At 48.8% G+C, this 19,309-nt stretch overlaps 2 protein-coding genes across 7 annotated transcripts in view; one reads left to right on the forward strand and one right to left on the reverse strand.

Annotated features, from left to right (window-relative positions):
- The window catches only part of fbxw4 (F-box and WD repeat domain containing 4), a 161,350-nt gene extending 160,324 nt beyond the window's left edge, over nucleotides 1-1,026 (reverse strand). The window contains exon 1 of one of the 3 annotated variants that reach the window (XM_072479735.1): nucleotides 605-1,025. In XM_072479735.1, the coding sequence (XP_072335836.1) occupies nucleotides 605-792 (188 nt within the window). In that variant the 5' untranslated portion in view covers nucleotides 793-1,025. Of the gene's footprint in view, nucleotides 1-604 lie in introns of all 3 variants that reach the window. The other 2 variants (XM_072479736.1, XM_072479734.1) reach the window with 2 other exon arrangements.
- Nucleotides 656-17,416, forward strand: LOC140393356 (uncharacterized). Of its 4 annotated transcripts, XR_011935579.1 has the most exons (4): nucleotides 664-779; nucleotides 2,509-2,601; nucleotides 16,120-16,553; nucleotides 16,668-17,416. XR_011935579.1 is itself a non-coding variant. In XM_072479733.1 (2 exons), exon 2 carries the CDS (start codon nucleotides 5,714-5,716, stop codon nucleotides 7,664-7,666), a length of 1,953 nt encoding a protein of 650 aa, XP_072335834.1. In that variant the 5' UTR covers nucleotides 664-779; nucleotides 2,509-5,713; the 3' UTR covers nucleotides 7,667-7,816. The 4 variants fall into 4 exon arrangements, 1 of the variants encoding a protein (XP_072335834.1); XR_011935577.1 differs by having other exon boundaries at nucleotides 16,120-17,416; XR_011935578.1 differs by lacking the exon at nucleotides 2,509-2,601 and having other exon boundaries at nucleotides 656-779; nucleotides 16,120-17,416.
- The last annotated feature ends 1,893 nt before the right edge of the window (nucleotides 17,417-19,309 follow it).

Here is a 19,309-nt window from a genome sequence, read left to right on the forward strand (position 1 = left end):
CCCCATTCGAGGCGGACACTCGCCACCATCACCCCTTTTTTCTTTCAATGCACGAGCTGCTGAATTATTATTTTATATATCTTACTCCTGCACGCCGACTGCACCCCCCCCCCCTCCCCCCGGGCCGCCCAAACCCGCCCTCCCATCACCTCGCATCCTCCCGATGTGAACCTGAAAACCGATCTCGCCAACAACCACGTCCGTCGCAAAACCCAAAATGACTTCGCATTTTCAAAAAGATTTAAAAGTAAACTTTACAGGAGCAAGTGCCACCTTTAAAATAATAATAATAATAAACAACGGTCTGAGCTCGGGATTGCTGACGAATTATTAATGCCTGATTTTAAAAAAATTTTATTTTTTGAAAGGCGCATAATTTGGGCGCCTGTCGGCGAAATTAAATGATTAAAAAGGTCGCGGTTTGCAAAGTGGGGACAGGAAAAGCTCTTTCTTGAGCTCGAGGGCGGTTGCGGCGGTTGGTAACCATGGAGATTAGGAGTCAGGCGGCGCCGAGCCCGGGGCTGAGGTAGGCCGCAGCTCGCTCGGCGTCCGCGCGCGCGGCCCGCTTCAAACCCCCCCGGCGCCCCCAAAACCGTCTCCTTACGCGTCTCTGCCGAGCCGGGTGATGCCGGTGTTGAGGGAGACCTTGGCGATCCTCCGCCACAGCGTGTCCCTGCCGACGAGCGAGTGGAATTTGCGGCAGACCTGCGCCAGCCGGCCCAGGGCCTGGGTGTCGGAGTAGGAGAAGAGGAGCAGGAGGAGGTCTTCAGGCAGCTGGGGTAAGAGCAGCATCGCCCCCCGCCCCCCCGCTCACGGTCCAGTCGGAGATTGGAACCGGCGGAAAAGAAAAAGGAAAGAATCTCCCCCCTGCACCTATTCCCATGTTCTCCCCTCTCGCTTTCACACCTAAACCCCACTGTTAGCCATTTGCAAAGAGGCACAGCCTCTGTCACATGTGTAAACACTGTGGGCTTGAACTTCCTCAGCCTCTCATCTGCAGTTGCATCTTCCTTTTTTAAAAAAATCTTTACCCCTCTGGGAAATTTTATTATTTCCTTTGTCTGGGGAGGGTGGCAGAGAACGTTTATAAAAAGATAAGAGCTGTATTTATACAGTGGCCAGAACATATCTCTCAGAATGTGCCAAAGCGCTTCACATACAGTTGATTTTAAAATGGTATGCCTTAAATTTCACTTGATTCTCGATTGTTCTATCGTTCAGCCGTGATCAACATCTTGGGGGTTGCCATCGACCAGAAACTGAACTGGACTAGCCATCTTAGTACTGTGGCCACAAGAGCAGTCGATGACTAGGGATTCTGCTGCGAGAAACTCACCCCCTGACCACATCCGCCACTCCTCACCCCCTGACCACATCTGCTACTCCTCTTCCTCCCCTCCCCTCCCCAAAGCCTGTACACCATCTACAAGGTACAAGTCAGGAGCGTAATGGAATACCCTCCACTTGGCTGGATGAGGTCAACTCTCAACGACACTCGAGAAGCTCAACACCATCCAGGACAAAGCAGCCCTGCTACCCCTTCCACCAACATTCAATCCCTCCATCACTGACGAACAGTGGCAGCCGTGTGTATCGATGCACTGCAGGAATTCCTGAGGCAGCACCTTCCAAACCCAAGACCATTACCATCTAGAACGACAAAAGCAGCAGATACCTGGGAACCCTACCACCAGTAAGTTCCCCTCCAAGCCACACATCATCCTGACTTGGAAATATATCATCGTTCATTCACTGTCACTGGGTTAAAATCCTGGAACTCCCTCCCGAACAGCACGATGGACCTTCACTACATGGACTGCAGTGGTTCAAGAAGACTACTCACTACCACCTTCTGAAGGGCAAATGGGGATGGGAATAGATGCTGGCTTACACCCACATCCTGTAAATGAATGAATAAATGTATATCTATATATTACTTTTATATTTTAAGAGTATGTAAAGCATTAGCACCAATCCCACCTCTAAGTCACAAAAGGTTCTGTTTTCAAGTCCCACTCCAAGGCACAAATACAAAAATCAAGTGCAGTTCTTGAGGGAGCACAACACTGTTTCAGAAAAAGATGTCAAACTCAGGTGCCATCTACCTGCTCAGATGAATGTTTTTAAAAATCCCATGGCACTACTTCAAAGAAGAACAGAGAGATATCCACTGTGACATGGCCAATATTTATCCTTCATTCAACATCACAAAAACAGATTCCTTGGTTATTATCATATTGTAGGGCGGCATGGTGGTGCAGTGGTGAGCATTGCTGCCTCACGGCACCGAGGACCCGGGTTCGATCCCGGGCCCGAGTCACTGTCTGTGTGGAGTTTGCACATTCTCCCCATGTCTGCGTGGGTCTCACCCCCACAACCCAAAGACATACAGGGTAGGTGGATTGACCACGCTAAATTGCCCCTTAATTGGAAAAAAAAATTATCATATTGTTGTTTGTTGGAGTTTGCTGTGCATTAATTGGCTCTGTGTTTTCTACAATACAACAGCGAGTTTGGGCCATTGCTCTCAGAACTATTACGGGACAGACATAATTCGGCCACTCAATGGAAGCTGTTAGCGGAAGCTACGTTGGATTTAAGGTGAGCCATTGAGCTTTCCCTCTAGCGAAGATGCAGAGAAGGATATACAGGAACTACAGGGATCTGTTAATTGTGGTGTGCATAGTTTGAGATGCTGTCCGCGGTACAACTGGGGTCACCTCGGACCAGGGCCTTGCACCTGGACCACCCAGAAGAGGATTACAGTTTAATATTATTAAACTTTGTTTCGGCTCCGAACGTTGCACCAATCCGCATTACCCTACGGACCAATGGCTATCCTGTGGAGATGGACACTAGGGCCCGATCACTGATAGCTACTTCCGCACATTTCAATGCCTCCGTACGGCAATCGGGCTGCTAATTTTGATGGATATCAAAGCACGATTGGCCACATATATGGGGGAACGACTAGAAATCTTGGGGACCACTGTGATGCCGGTGGCATATGGACAGCAGGCAGTCCCGCATGCCCCTGGTGGTGGTACATGGTCCGGGTCCAAATTTACTGGGAAGAGACTGGTTGAGAGTCTTGCGACTCAATTGGCAGCAGATCGTCCACATGGGATCTGCAAATCTTTACAATATGCTGAATAATTGTCCGGAGTTTTTTCAGGAAGGTCTGAGCAGAATAAAGGGTGCCCACATCTGTGTCGGTCCTGTTCCTCAGTCCCAGTACTTCTGGGGGAGGCCTGTCCCATGTGCACTACTTCCAAACGTTGGAGCAGAACTGCAACATTTACAAGATCTGGGGGGGGATGTACGAATTGCGCCTGGAGTGCCAGTGATGAAATCAGATGAAACCATCCTGTGTGGGGACTTCATGCTAACTGTAAACAGGGATTCGCGATTGGAGTGCTAGCCGATGCTGCAGGTCGAGGATCACTCTGCTCGGTTGGCCGAAGACTGTTCGTTTACAGAGTTAGACAAGAGCCTCACATAACTGCAGGTGGAGCTCAAACCAGAGTCGAGAAAAGTTTCCATTATAGAAACACGTCGGGAATTGCTTAAATACATCCCGTTTTCCATTTGGGATTTCAGAGCATGCTGGACAACATCTTACATGGCATGCCAAAAGTGGCCATCTACGTAGATGACGTTCTAATCGCTGGTTCAACGGAGCAGGAACTCATGGAACGTCTCCAGGAAGTGCTCTGCCGTTTTGCAGCACGGTAGCATTGTGGATAGCACAATTGCTTCACAGCTCCAGGGTCCCAGGTTCGATTCCGGCTTGGGTCACTGTCTGTGCGGAGTCTGCACATCCTCCCCGTGTGTGAGTGGGTTTCCTCCGGGTGCTCCGGTTTCCTCCCACAGTCCAAAGATGTGCAGGTTAGGTGGATTGGCCATGGTAAATTGCCCTTAGTGACCAAAATTGCCCTTAGTGTTGGGTGGGGTTACTGGGTTATGGGGATAGGGTGGAGGTGTTGACCTTGGATAGGGTGCTCTTTCCAAGAGCCAGTGCAGACTCGATGGGCCGAATGGCCTCCTTCTGCACTGTAAATTCTGTGATAACTCTATGCCCATGTGGGTGCCCGATTGAAGCGATGTACATGTTTTCCGTACAAGGATAGTGACTTACCTCGGATACCGTGTGAACAGGATGGGTTGCGCCCAGTCGGGGATAAAGTCTAGGCTGTTAAGGGGGCCACCCCCTCCAGAACGACACAGAGCTCCGGTCATTTTTGGATCTTGTGCATTCTTATGTCAAGTCTCTCACCAACCCGGTTTCGCTGTTGGTTTCATGTGTTGTGGAATGGCCAGAAATGGTGCTGGGACATTTCACAGGATGCAACATTCCTGTCCGTGAAGAGGCGCCTATCTTCCAGGCAACCCCTGACATACTATGACCCAACTGTGCCCCTGATTGTGTATAGGTGATATTTTATTATAGTAACGGCCCACGAGCCATGACTCGGCCTGTTCCAGGAGAACGGGAACATTTCTTCTATTGCGTCAGCCAGGATCCAGTAGTGGGCACTCCTGCTTACCGCTTACAAGTACATTTTCCAACGTTGTCCGGGTACCGGGGTACCCATGCGGACGCTGTCTGTCGTTGTCCGCGAGCACCCCGTTTCCACCAGTTGCGGATGAGGTGATTGTGGTGTTGACATTTATGGGCACCTTACCGGGGGCGGTTACTTGAGGACGAGCATGTACCCGGCGATGGCGAAGCTTCGCCTATGTTGCTTGATGGCGGTGAAAAAGGAAACCTTCCCAGTGTTTTCTCGGCCCTTTGCTCCGGAATTCGTGTAGCTGAAGGATGGTGTGATGTGGTGGGGTGTTCGAGGTATCTCCCTCACAGGGATAGGAAATCTGGTTATGGGATTTGCCTGATGGCCAACTTGGGGCATCAAAAGCTGAACGATGTTGGTCTGGAGCTATGTTTGGTGGCTGTGTATCGATGTGTATGTCTGAATGGCTACCGGAATATCAGGAGCTTTGGGGCCCCTCGACCAACGGTGGTAAATTTATTTATTTATTTTAAAAAATAAATTTAGAATACCCAATCCATTTTTTTTCCAATTAAGGGGCAATTTAGCATGGCCAATCCACCTAACCTGCACATCTTTGGGTTGTGGGGGCGAAACCCACGCAAACACGGGGAGAATGTGCAAACTCCACACGGACAGTGACCCAGAGCCAGGATCGAACCTGGGACCTCAGCGCCGTGAGGCCGCAGTGCTAACCCACTGAGTCACCGTGCTGCCCCAAATTTATTTATTTTTGCCTGCCAGAGGCCACTCTGGTTGAGGGCCCAGCTGTCAAAGTCATCACACCCGGTGCGGCAAGAGGTTGGTGGCCCCACGTTTGACACAGACGTAGCAGAGTCTGCCCTGAAGTCTTGACGGTAAATTTGGCGGTTAGCCAGGAAAACAACGATTGATTATGTGTTACACTCCACCCAGCCCAGCGCCGCTGCAGGCGGGAACGTAACTCGCGGGCAAGGCGGCGTAGAGAGCCCCCACCATTGACGGCTGCAAAGGGATTTTCGGACTTGGGGGAGGGGTGTTATAACCCCCACAAGGACCATGGAAGAAACCATTATTAATCCTCCCTCGTGGGACTCGTGGAAGTAAGAGCTCCCAGATAAGGACGGAGGCCAACCACCGTCACGTTGGCGAGGAAGGCAATACAACGGGGAAGGCCACTAATAATGTTTAAGTTTATTGAAATGAGAAGGGTGGACCTCATTATGTCATTAGTTGGGGGGGGGGGGGAGAGAATCGGAAAATACGATCTCACTGGTGATATTCTTGTCTTCCGACTCTCGGAATATTTCGTGCCCACGTCACCTTTTGTGCTCGGGGTTATCACAGGTGCAGATTCGCAGCCATTGAGTCAGGCAGCAACAGGGCCGTGCTATAGTATTAGGCAATCGCACTGTTGCAGAGTCTTACTGTGTAGGATTAGTCACAGTTTCAGTGTTGCACTATTCTGGGGTCAGTCGGCCACTCATACAAGGCTGCACTGTTCTGGGGTCAGCCAGTCACATAAACAAGGCTACACTATTCTGGGGTCAGTCAGTCACACATACAAGGCTGCACTATTCTGGGGTCAGTCACACATACAAGGCGGCACCATTCTGGGGTCAGTCAGTCACACATACAAGGCTGTACTGTTCTGGGGTCAGTCAGTCACACATACAAGGCTGCACTGTTCTGGGGTCAGTCAGTCACACATACAAGGCTGCATCGTTCTGGGGACAGTCAGTCACACATACAAGGCTGCGCCGCTCTGTTGTCAGTCAGTCACACATACAAGGCTGCACTATTCTGGGGTCAGTCAGTCACACATACAAGGCTGCACTGTTCTGGAGTCAGTCAGTCACACATACAAGGCTGCACTATTCTGGGGTCAGTCAGTCACACATACAAGGCTACACTATTCTGGGGTCAGTCAGTCACACATACAAGGCTGCACTGTTCTGGGGTCAGTCAGTCACACATACAAGGCTGCATCGTTCTGGGGACAGTCAGTCACACATACAAGGCTGCGCCGCTCTGTTGTCAGTCAGTCACACATACAAGGCTGCACTATTCTGGGGTCAGTCAGTCACACATACAAGGCTGCACTGTTCTGGGGTCAGTCAGTCACACATACAAGGCTGCACTATTCTGGGGTCAGTCAGTCACACATACAAGGCTACACTATTCTGGGGTCAGTCAGTCACACATACAAGGCTGCACTGTTCTGGGGTCAGTCAGTCACACATACAAGGCTGCATCGTTCTGGGGACAGTCAGTCACACATACAAGGCTGCGCCGCTCTGTTGTCAGTCAGTCACACATACAAGGCTGCACTATTCTGGGGTCAGTCAGTCACACATACAAGGCTACACTATTCTGGGGTCAGTCAGTCACACATACAAGGCTGCACTATTCTGGGGTCAGTCAGTCACACATACAAGGCTGCATCGTTCTGGGGACAGTCAGTCACACATACAAGGCTGCACTATTCTGGGGTCAGTCAGTCACACATACAAGGCTGCACTGTTCTGGGGTCAGTCAGTCACACATACAAGGCTGCACTATTCTGGGGTCAGTCAGTCACACATACAAGGCTGCACTATTCTGGGGTCAGTCAGTCACACATACAAGGCTACACTATTCTGGGGTCAGTCAGTCACACATACAAGGCTGCACTGTTCTGGGGTCAGTCAGTCACACATACAAGGCTGCATCGTTCTGGGGACAGTCAGTCACACATACAAGGCTGCGCCGCTCTGTTGTCAGTCAGTCACACATACAAGGCTGCACTATTCTGGGGTCAGTCAGTCACACATACAAGGCTGCACTATTCTGGGGTCAGTCAGTCACACATACAAGGCTGCATCGTTCTGGGGACAGTCAGTCGCACATACAAGGCTGCACTATTCTGGGGTCAGTCAGTCACACATACAAGGCTGCACTGTTCTGGGGTCAGTCAGTCACACATACAAGGCTGCACTATTCTGGGGTCAGTCAGTCACACATACAAGGCTACACTATTCTGGGGTCAGTCAGTCACACATACAAGGCTGCACTGTTCTGGGGTCAGTCAGTCACACATACAAGGCTGCACCATTCTGGGGTCAGTCAGTCACATATACAAGGCGGCACTGTTTTAGGTCAGTCAGTCACACATACAAGGCTGCACTATTCTGGGGTCAGTCAGTCACACATACAAGGTTGCACTATTCTGGGGTCAGTCAGTCACACATACAAGGCTGCATCGTTCTGGGGACAGTCAGTCACACATACAAGGCTGCGCCGCTCTGTTGTCAGTCAGTCACACATACAAGGCTGCACTATTCTGGGGTCAGTCAGTCACACATACAAGGCTGCACTATTCTGGGGTCAGTCAGTCACACATACAAGGCTGCATCGTTCTGGGGACAGTCAGTCACACATACAAGGCTGCGCCGCTCTGTTGTCAGTCAGTCACACATACAAGGCTGCACTATTCTGGGGTCAGTCAGTCACACATACAAGGCTGCACTGTTCTGGAGTCAGTCAGTCACACATACAAGGCTGCACTATTCTGGGGTCAGTCAGTCACACATACAAGGCTACACTATTCTGGGGTCAGTCAGTCACACATACAAGGCTGCACTGTTCTGGGGTCAGTCAGTCACACATACAAGGCTGCATCGTTCTGGGGACAGTCAGTCACACATACAAGGCTGCGCCGCTCTGTTGTCAGTCAGTCACACATACAAGGCTGCACTATTCTGGGGTCAGTCAGTCACACATACAAGGCTGCACTGTTCTGGGGTCAGTCAGTCACACATACAAGGCTGCACTATTCTGGGGTCAGTCAGTCACACATACAAGGCTACACTATTCTGGGGTCAGTCAGTCACACATACAAGGCTGCACTGTTCTGGGGTCAGTCAGTCACACATACAAGGCTGCATCGTTCTGGGGACAGTCAGTCACACATACAAGGCTGCGCCGCTCTGTTGTCAGTCAGTCACACATACAAGGCTGCACTATTCTGGGGTCAGTCAGTCACACATACAAGGCTACACTATTCTGGGGTCAGTCAGTCACACATACAAGGCTGCACTATTCTGGGGTCAGTCAGTCACACATACAAGGCTGCATCGTTCTGGGGACAGTCAGTCACACATACAAGGCTGCACTATTCTGGGGTCAGTCAGTCACACATACAAGGCTGCACTGTTCTGGGGTCAGTCAGTCACACATACAAGGCTGCACTATTCTGGGGTCAGTCAGTCACACATACAAGGCTGCACTATTCTGGGGTCAGTCAGTCACACATACAAGGCTACACTATTCTGGGGTCAGTCAGTCACACATACAAGGCTGCACTGTTCTGGGGTCAGTCAGTCACACATACAAGGCTGCATCGTTCTGGGGACAGTCAGTCACACATACAAGGCTGCGCCGCTCTGTTGTCAGTCAGTCACACATACAAGGCTGCACTATTCTGGGGTCAGTCAGTCACACATACAAGGCTGCACTATTCTGGGGTCAGTCAGTCACACATACAAGGCTGCATCGTTCTGGGGACAGTCAGTCGCACATACAAGGCTGCACTATTCTGGGGTCAGTCAGTCACACATACAAGGCTGCACTGTTCTGGGGTCAGTCAGTCACACATACAAGGCTGCACTATTCTGGGGTCAGTCAGTCACACATACAAGGCTACACTATTCTGGGGTCAGTCAGTCACACATACAAGGCTGCACTGTTCTGGGGTCAGTCAGTCACACATACAAGGCTGCACCATTCTGGGGTCAGTCAGTCACATATACAAGGCGGCACTGTTTTAGGTCAGTCAGTCACACATACAAGGCTGCACTATTCTGGGGTCAGTCAGTCACACATACAAGGTTGCACTATTCTGGGGTCAGTCAGTCACACATACAAGGCTGCATCGTTCTGGGGACAGTCAGTCACACATACAAGGCTGCGCCGCTCTGTTGTCAGTCAGTCACACATACAAGGCTGCACTATTCTGGGGTCAGTCAGTCACACATACAAGGCTGCACTATTCTGGGGTCAGTCAGTCACACATACAAGGCTGCATCGTTCTGGGGACAGTCAGTCACACATACAAGGCTGCGCCGCTCTGTTGTCAGTCAGTCACACATGCAAGGCTGCACTATTCTGGGGTCAGTCAGTCACACATACAAGGCTGCATCGTTCTGGGGACAGTCAGTCACACATACAAGGCTGCACCGTTCTGGAGTCAGTCAGTCACACATACATGGCTGCACCGTTCTGTTGTCAGTCAGTCACATATACAAGGCGGCACTGTTTTAGGGTCAGTCAGTCACACATACAAGGCTGCACTATTCTGGGGTCAGTCAGTCACACATACATGGCTGCACCGTTCTGGGGTCAGTCGGCCCACAACTATGAGGTTGCAAAATCATGGAGTCAGTACATCCAACAGAGACAAAATGAAACAACTTTATAAGATGTCAAAGCATTTGTGGGGGATTTGAAGTTGAGCAGTCAGCAGTACAAAGCAAAAAAAATGCTGCGGTTACATCACACAGGGCAGAAAGCAACGGCAGGTAATAGGAAATAGTTTTTGTGTTTGGAAATGCAGCTTCTTAACCCAATTACAGACTTACCAGATTTATACTTCAATCGCTTCTACTGTAAAGCCATACACTCCATTTTATTTTTAAGTGCGACCAATTTAAGGATATGTCATATGAGAAGAGATCTTTTCATGTGAATTGGGGGACTAGTTTTGAGCCTAATCCCAGGTGCTGTGTAACAGTAGACAAGCATATCTCAGCAATGTCTGTAATTTAATGTTTTACACTGTTGAATGGTGCCTGGCTATTGAACGGCTCTCTGTGTGTTCATCAGTGAAAGGATTAGATACGAGGAATGTTGCAGAACTCACACCTCAATAAACTAAAGTGCTTCCCATTTGAGAGGGAGGAGGAAGAGAAGAAAATGTCTTTTTTAACTTTATTTCAGCCGTCCAGGATCAAAGACACCGACGCCTGTTACTATTGCAGCAGCACTAAAGCTGCTGCTGGGAAATAGTTAAAGAAATTACACCTTACTGTATCACTGAAAATGTTTTACTAAAAGGGGGTGATTTGTGGATTAGACAGGGCCCATTGAGGTAATTGAGTTCTTGTGAGCAACAAGGCAGAAAATAGAAAGCAGGAAATGAAAGAGGGAGAGGAAAAAACATGAATGTAAAGTGCTGTGATATGTGTTCAGAGGAACAGAAGAAGAATGTAATTGTCCTCCACAAACGTCTTCATTCACCCACCCTCTCCACTCACCACCCTCACTCTACTCATCTCCTGAAGACAATGGTGCATGCTTGGATACAATTCCACATGAATCCTCTGACAATCCATGGATGTAGTTGAATCTAGCTAGGGTGTCTAAGCCAATTTAGTACTAAAGGGTCTCCTAGTCAAGTCTGCACATGCTCTTTCCAGCAGCAGACCCTGGGCAATGATCAGGAGCTAGACATTAGTCTATTTCACTTCCGTAACCTGTGGACACTGGCAGTTGTAGAGCCAACACCATCACCATGAAATCCTATAACACACTATTAAAGTTGAGACGTTCATGTTCTGCTTGGCTCGGTACCACAACAGGAATTGCATTTACCAACTGAATTCAGGAACTCTACATTCCTCCAATTCTGGCCTTTAATCACTCCATCACTTGTCACTGTGCCTTCAGCTGCCTGGGCACTATTCTCTGGACTTCCCTCCATATTGGAGCAATAACCGTGGAAAACTTTAATCTTTTATGTAGATTGGATGAAACAAATTGGCAAAGGTCATCTGGACGATGAGTTCATAGAATATATTTTGGACAGTTTTCTTAGAACATTACACTCTAGAACCAGCCAGGGAACAAACTATGTGTAATGAGACAGGATTAATTAATGACCTCCCTGTAAAGGATTCTCTCGGCAAGAATGATCATAATATGATACAATTTCACATTCAGTTTGAGGGTGAGAAGTTTAGGTCTCAAACTATTGTCTTAAACCTAAATATAGTTTATGAAGTCAGAGTTGTTATGGTAGAATGGAAAATAGGTTAAAAGGTGTAAGACAGTAGAGATGCAGTGGCAGATATTTAAGGAGATATTCCATACGTTTCAACAAAGATAGAGTCCATTGAGAAAGAAAGACACTACAAGAAGGATGCACCATCCATGGCTCACTAAGGAAGTTAAGGATGGGTATCAAATTGAAAGAATAGATGTACAATGCTCAAAAGATTAGTGGTAGCCCAGAAGATTGGAAACATTTTAGAAACCAGCATAGGCTGACTAAAAAGAAAGAGAAAAAAATGGAGTGAGGGAAAATCGAGCAAGAAATATAAAAACAGACTGTAAAAGCTTCTACAAGAATTGAAAAAGGAAAAGAGTAGCAAAAGTGAGTATTGACCCCTTCTTGAAATTGGCAATAATATGGGAAACAAGGAATAGGCAGAGACTTTGAACAAGTATTTTGTATCTGTCTTCACAGTAGACAGGTTTTCAATCAGTGAGGAAATGAAGGGTTATAGGGATAAGGTGGGAAAGTGGAGTTGAGGATTATCAGATCAGATCAATCATGATCTTATTGATTGGTGGAACAGACTCGATTGGCAGAATGTCCTACTTCTGCTCCTACTACTTATGGTCTCAGAAGTAACTGAAAGCATTTGAAGAATAGTAAAATCAAGGGATTGAAGACAGGGAGGATCTTAAATCAATCACAGTCACGAGAGAAAAAGTACTTGGAAAAACTGAGGGCTGGCATGTCCCTCTAGGGTCTTAAAGGAAATTGCTGCCGAGTTAGTCGATATATTGGTTGTAATCTTCCAAAACTTCCTAGAATCTGGTGTCATATCCTTAAGACATAAAAGAAAACATGAACTGTTTAAATCAAACCGTACATACTGCTTATTTAAAAATGGACTTTGCTGGACCAAAAGCATGGCTGCTACTGGTCAATTGATTTGAAAGTTGGCTACAATTCTGGAAACTTCAAACAGTAATAACAGGACAAAGCTCAGTCCCCATCCTTGTGGAATCTTATACCTACCATTTTGTATAACCATTGCAATCACCAAAACAAGGGGGCAGCAGATGGTCTGTCTCCCCAGCCTGGACTTTTACCAAATAGAGAACCATTGAAACTTGTTATACTTGCGTCGGCGCTAATAACCACTATTTACCTCCTACGGTGAACAATAGATTTTGACCAGGCACATAGGGACTGATTGTTAACCATCCATAGACAACATCACATGGCCTAATTTCCTCTGGCCTTTGGAAAGTTTTAATGTTATTTCCTTGACCCCGAAATCAGCCTGTTGTTAAACCTCCAGCCTGCAAACACCAGAGTTGGACCCGAGGCTGACAACAAAGCCTGCCTCAAGTCTAAACCTTTCAAAGCCTGGTTCTCTAGAAGATTCCTGCCATCGCCTGTAGAGTGGGCACATCTCTGGATACCAACCTCATCTTGCTGTCATCACCAACTTTAAAGGAGTTCTGCAACTCCTGCATTCAGCTAGTTGAACCAGCCTGAACTTTAACTTATTCCTAATTGTAAAATGTGTTCCTTTCCTATCTCTGCTTGTGTGTGTGTGTGTGTATGTAGTTGTGATGACCATCCCCTAGGTTTGAATGTATGAATAAATAATACTTCCGATTTAACCCTAAAGAGGGTTTACTGTGATTCACTTTAAAATTGACTTCACAATCAGAGGATCTGGGGAAACATGATGCAGCCTATTCAAAAATAAAAACATCTCTGCTTCAGACATATGGTGAGAAAAATATCTCTGCTTCAGACATATGCAAGAGATCCAGCGGATTGGAAAACAGCAAATGTAACATCACAGTTCAAGAAAGGAGCTAGACAGAAGACAATAAATTATAAGCCAGTTAGTCCAACATCTGTCATTAGGAAAATGTTTTTAAAAATATATTTAGAGTACCCAATTCATTTTTTCCAATTAAGGGGTAATTTAGCGTGGCCAATCCACCTACTCTGCCCATCTTTCTGGGTTGTGGGGGTGAAACCCATGCAAACACAGGGGGAATGTGCAAACTCCACACAGACGGTGACCCAGAGCCGGGAATCCAACATTATGGAGGTAGTAGCAGGACATTTAGTAAATCATAATACAATTAGGCAAAATCAACATGGTTTTGTGAAAGGGAAATCATGTTTGTCAAATCTATTAGAGTTATTTGAGGATGTAAGAAGCAGGACAGATAAAGGGGAACCAGTAGATGTAGTATATTTGACTTTCCAAAAGATATTCAGTAAGGTGCCACATAAAAGGTGGAGAACTCATGGTGTTGGGAATGATATATAAAGATGGATAGAGGTTGGTTTAGTTGCTGGATGACTGGTATAGATCAGATTGGTGCCAACAGCACAGGGTTCGATCTTCGTTCTGGCTGGGGTAGATTCGGGACCTGTCTCCTTATCCTATCTATGATGGAGGTTGTGGCATTGTATATATAATTAGATAAGTATTGAGTAAAGTTTAGAAAGATCATTTTTTTTTCTGTTGAGAATCTTAAATGAAGGACATACACCCATTCTGCAAGACAACATGAAGGTTTCAGAGAATGACAGAACTTAGCACTGGACAGCACAGGAGGCCATTCAGCCTGCTGTGCTAGCTCTCTGATTTCATTCCCTGAATTATCCCCAGAATCTTTTAAATGTTCCTTTGCAAATATTTATCCATTTCACTTTTAAAAACTACTATAAATTCTTCTTTCAACAATAGATCTGATTGGGCATTCTATGTCCTATATAAAATAATACATGCTTTATTGGTGATGGATTTAGCATTTCCTTTCCTATAGCTACCAACTCACTGCCCCGAGAAATGATTTTCTCTATTTACCTGATTCAGAATCTGAATGCCTCTTTTGATCTTGTATCCTAATCCACTTTCATGAAAAGAGCCCATTTTCTTCTGTTCTATCATCAGAACTAAAGTTACAACTCTGATATCAATTTGATGAAGCTCTTCTGTGCTCAAACCATGGTCATGACATCCTTCCCTAAATAAAGTAGGGCGTCCAAAACAGGACACAACTTTCTAACTGCAAGTCAAAGAACCAATGAGATAAATCAGCAGGAACATGATATCAAATTGAATTTTAATGACTCCAGACTCCAGGAAGAAATGTTTGAGGAAAGTAAGAAACAAAATAGTTGGATGAAAAGAATTGAAGGGAGAAAGCAGGATTATGACAAGAATGGCTGGAAGAAGTAGATAAGCTAATGGTAACAGGAACTTATATTTATACTGCACATTTAATATGATAAAATGAGAGGTACTTTACAGGAATATTATAAAACAAAACACTGAACCATATAAGGGAATATCAGGTCAGAATACTAAAAGCTTGATCTAAGAGATCGGTCTAAGGAGTGCTTTAAAAGAGGAAAATTAGATGGAGAGGTGGGAGATGGAGAGACAGAATTCCATCATTTAGGGCCCACGCAACTGGTGGAGCTATTAAAATCAGGGATGCAGAAGAAGCTGGAATTAGATGAACACAGATATATCGGAGAGTTGTGTGGGTTTGAGGAGATTATAGAGATGGAAGAGAGGTTAAGATCATGGAGCGAGTTGAAAACAAGAATGATAATTTGAGACATTGGCCAAGATTCTCTCTGAGAGACTAAGCGTTGACTCTGAGACTGAATTGTGTGGGGTTCACATTCCCGTTGGGGGCACTAGTTCCAGAGCAATTCTGGACATGCCAAAGAGCCAGCACTCTGCCCATGCGAAACTACAGCAATTCTCATTCCCGCTGGCGTCGGATTCGCTGGGGCCAGAATTGGCGCTGGGGAGCTTAACGAGTTGGAGCTGTTTATAAGCACTCCACTCCTCATACACGCCCATTCCAGTCAAGAAGGTGGCTCCACGAAGAGCTGCCCCGAGGTTCATGGAGGGTAAGCTGGACAAAATGCTGGATGCAGTGGAGGAGAGGTGGGACACCCTCTCCCCAGGGTGGACAAGAGGCTGCCACCCTTGGATGTCAACCGGGCCAGCGCGGAACTGGCAGAGGGAGCGACTACTGTGGCCTCACCAGGCAGACTGACTTGCAGTGTCGCAAAATGATTAATGACCGTAGGTTAGCTCTGATGAATCACCACCTCTGTTCCCTGGCATCACTCCCATCCCTCAATCCCCACCTCACCCCCTTGACGCCAATGGAAACCCATCTGCCTACATTGCTCTTGCATCCGGCCGTGCACCAGACTCCAACACTTGTATTTTCCTCTCTGGCCAGGTGCCTTACACACACATACCACCAGCTATACACCCCCCCCCCCCCCCGCCCGCCCAGAAATGCCGGGAGTGGAAGAAGACCAGAGGGGGCGAGCCAGACCTCCGGGATCTCAGCCCGCCGAGCAGAGGGCAATGGAACTAGCCAGGGAGGTGGCAGAGAGGGCTATCTCCCAGGCAGAGGTCAGAGTGGGTCAACCAAGTGAGCCCCGAGGGCAAAGTGATGTCGTCATAGCAAGTGAGTCACCCCTGTCCCCCACACCACTCCTTCCCGCGATCTCACCATGTGTTTTGTCTTGCAGGATCACCAACAGACGAAGCCTGCCCACCTGGGATCTACCGCCCCTGGCCACAACCCCAGCACATCCTGGAGGACCAGTCCGGGGACGATACTGACTTCTCGGCACTGCACTCACGCGGACCCTCCACCAACCCGGGTACTATCACCTCGGTGGGTCATATTAGTGAAGAGGTTCCTGGGTCACCATCTGTGTGCGCCCATCACTCATGCTGCAGCACATGAGGTGGAAACAAGGACTCCCAACGAGTGGGCGGTCGGAAAGCTGCCTGATCCCAGGAAACAGTTGTAGTCCAGACAGGTATTGCGCTTCTGGAAAGGATGATCCCATCACTGGTAGAGATGGAGACACCGAGCCAGGGTTTACAGGAGGGGGTGTCAGCAACCTTCCAGCGCCTGCAGGCGCAGGAGATGGTGCCGACAATGAGTGGTACCCAGGCAAACACTGAACAGGTGGCAACCGCAGTGGAAGCCTTGGGTGAAATAGTCACAGCCATGTGTAAAGACGTCCAGGGCTTAGGGCACACTGTGTGGTCGATGGCTGAGGCTCAGGCAAGGGAAGCCCAGCCACAGGCAGACATGTACCAAGCCCACATGGACATTGCTTGGCCCAATCACAAAGGGTCATGGCTGAGGGCATTGAGAGCATTGGCCTGCAGCTGACTGACCTTGGCCAGGCATAGAGGAACGTGGCACAAAGGGATATGGCACAGTGCCAAAGGGACGTGACCGAGGCAGTGAGGTACATGTCTCAGTTGCTGAGTGCTCCATGGCTGAGGGCATCAAAACCCTGGTTGAGACAAGAGAAGGCCTCCAGCACTGGAGCCTCCAGAGTTCACTCTGGCCTCATCTCCATCCCATGAAGTAGCCCAGGACCATCGAGCACCCCAAGGGAGGATGAAGTGATGGGGCCTGTGCCAGTGACTCCTGCAGGCGAGTTGCTCGAACACCTCAGCGCTTCTGAATCCCCCCCACCTGAAACTGCCGCATCTGATGGGCAGCGGGCAGAACAGGGTGGAACCTCCTTACCTTTGACACCCAAAGGTCGGCCAGATCCATCCAGTTCCAGGCCCTCCAGAGGATGATCGCTAAAGGCACCTTGGGTCAGAGGGCGAAATGCGCAGCAGGGCGCCTTCACATCTGATGTGCTGTCTGGGGTCTCACCTAGAAGGAGCGGTAGGCCACAAAAGATAAGAAGGATAAACACCAGTTAAGTTGGCATAGGTGCAAATCATAGGTTAGAGGTAGGGGTCAAGGCACAATATTGTAAATAGACACGATTAAACACCTTTACACCAAAACTGCAACCTGCCTCAATTTTTTCGTGTGAAGGGTGTAAGGGATGGGCTGGGCTTGGTGTAGAGGGTGTGCCGAGTGGAGGGAGGTGGTGGGGGTGGGAGGGTGGGGGGTGGATGCTGGAGGCTGGCTCTGGGCAGGGCCACCAGGACAATTGGATGGTTCACCTCAGGTGGCAGGAGACCAGAAGTGTGAGGCCGCCTTGTAGGACAGCTCACCCAGTGAGTGACCTATCACCGCTCACCATCTCCATCACCACCCACCCCTCACTCCCCCCCCCCCCCCCCCCCACCCCCAAAGAATATATGAGCCCATGAGATGGAATGGCCAGCACACATGCAGGGAGCACCCAGGCGGACAGTGGAATGTGATCCTAAAGGAAGGAATCAACTTTGTCAAACGATGAGGAGCATCAGAGCTCATCTCATAGCGGGTCGTCATCATCCTCCATCCTGTTGGTAAGACCGCTGGTGCGGCCTGCCCAGGGCTAACAACCTGTAGGGGAGGGGCAGCTAGGGTGGTGGGATGAGTGAAGGGAGGAGGGTTAGGGGAGGATGTGAGCATCTCTGGGGAAGGGGCATCACTTGGAAGGGCGCTGGAGGGGTGGGGGTTGGGGAAGAGTATGGAAAGGTGGCACCTGGTTATGTGGTGGAGAGGGTCACCGTGTGCCACCAATTGCCTCCATGCTTAGATGCTTATGTGTGGGCAGGTCCTACAGATGGGGGTGAGGCAGGAAAGTGTGCGTGTGCTGGGAGCCTAGCTGCAGTGTGACGTGGGTCCTGGGTGTGACACGCAGGTTGTGATAACCTGTCTGGGGGCAGGATGGATGGGAGCAGAGGCGGGTTGTACAGGCGGGGCTTGGAGACAGCTGGTGGTCCTGTGGAGTGGGCTAGCTGATAGTGTGACTGATGAGGCCTCTGCCCTGAGAGGGGCATCGTGCCAGGGAGGGTGCCAAAGGGCATGATGCAGGTGTAATTTGTTTGGGGTGAGCTCTGCTATTCCCCTGCAGTGGAACTGAGCTTCTGTTGAGTGAATTGAGGAGTGGGAGCACCTGATTGGCCACTGATTGAGCTTGGCCACGCCCATCCAGGTGATGGGTCAGCTGGGGTCTGAGGGTTTCCAGAGGGGTGGCCTGGGTGGGCTCCCAGATGACCAGAGGCTCTGTGAACATTTACAGGACAGAGTGAGCAGTCAGCAGAGTGAGCAGCCAGGGTCCTGTAACTTGTACCCAATGGGTGCGTTTAAAACAAATCCTGCAGCAATGGCGGTCTGAGCCAGGCCACCCCGATCCCAAGGGGAACACCCCGAATCCACGGAGCTGTCATCAAGTCACTCCTTGCTCCTCCCCCCAGCACTAGCAGCCAATCCCTAGCAACTGTTTTTAAAACTTTGCTTACCATCTCTCTCTCTCCCTCAGCAGCAATGGCGCACAGTCCCCGCTTGTAAATACCGCATCTGCGTGACTTCCCCCTAAGAGGAGTGGAGAATTGCAGAGACCTGGAGCATACTGAGTCTAATCCGCTAATGAAATGAAAATGAATTTAATGCCAGTTTTGCATGCTGCTGCCGGCACTGGGCGCAAACCTGGCTATCGCCACCAGCGAGGGACCAGAGCATGCCGTTCGATTCGGCACGGCGCGAACCTTGATTTTGAGTGAGTTCCAAAATCTCACCATCCTCTGGGTAAAAAACGTTTTTCCTCACATCTCCTCTAAACCTCCTGCTCCTTACGTTAAATCTATGCCCCCTGGTCATTGATCCCTCCACCAAGGGGAAATGTTTGTTCATGTCTACTCTACCTATGTCCCTCATAATTTATGGTGGCGCAGTGTTTAGCACTGTCTGTGTGGAGTTTGCACATTCTCCCTGTGTCGGCGTGGGCCTCACCCCCACAACCC

The sequence above is a fragment of the Scyliorhinus torazame genome, chromosome 16 (genome assembly GCF_047496885.1).
Source record: "Scyliorhinus torazame isolate Kashiwa2021f chromosome 16, sScyTor2.1, whole genome shotgun sequence".
Taxonomy (NCBI): domain Eukaryota; kingdom Metazoa; phylum Chordata; class Chondrichthyes; order Carcharhiniformes; family Scyliorhinidae; genus Scyliorhinus; species Scyliorhinus torazame.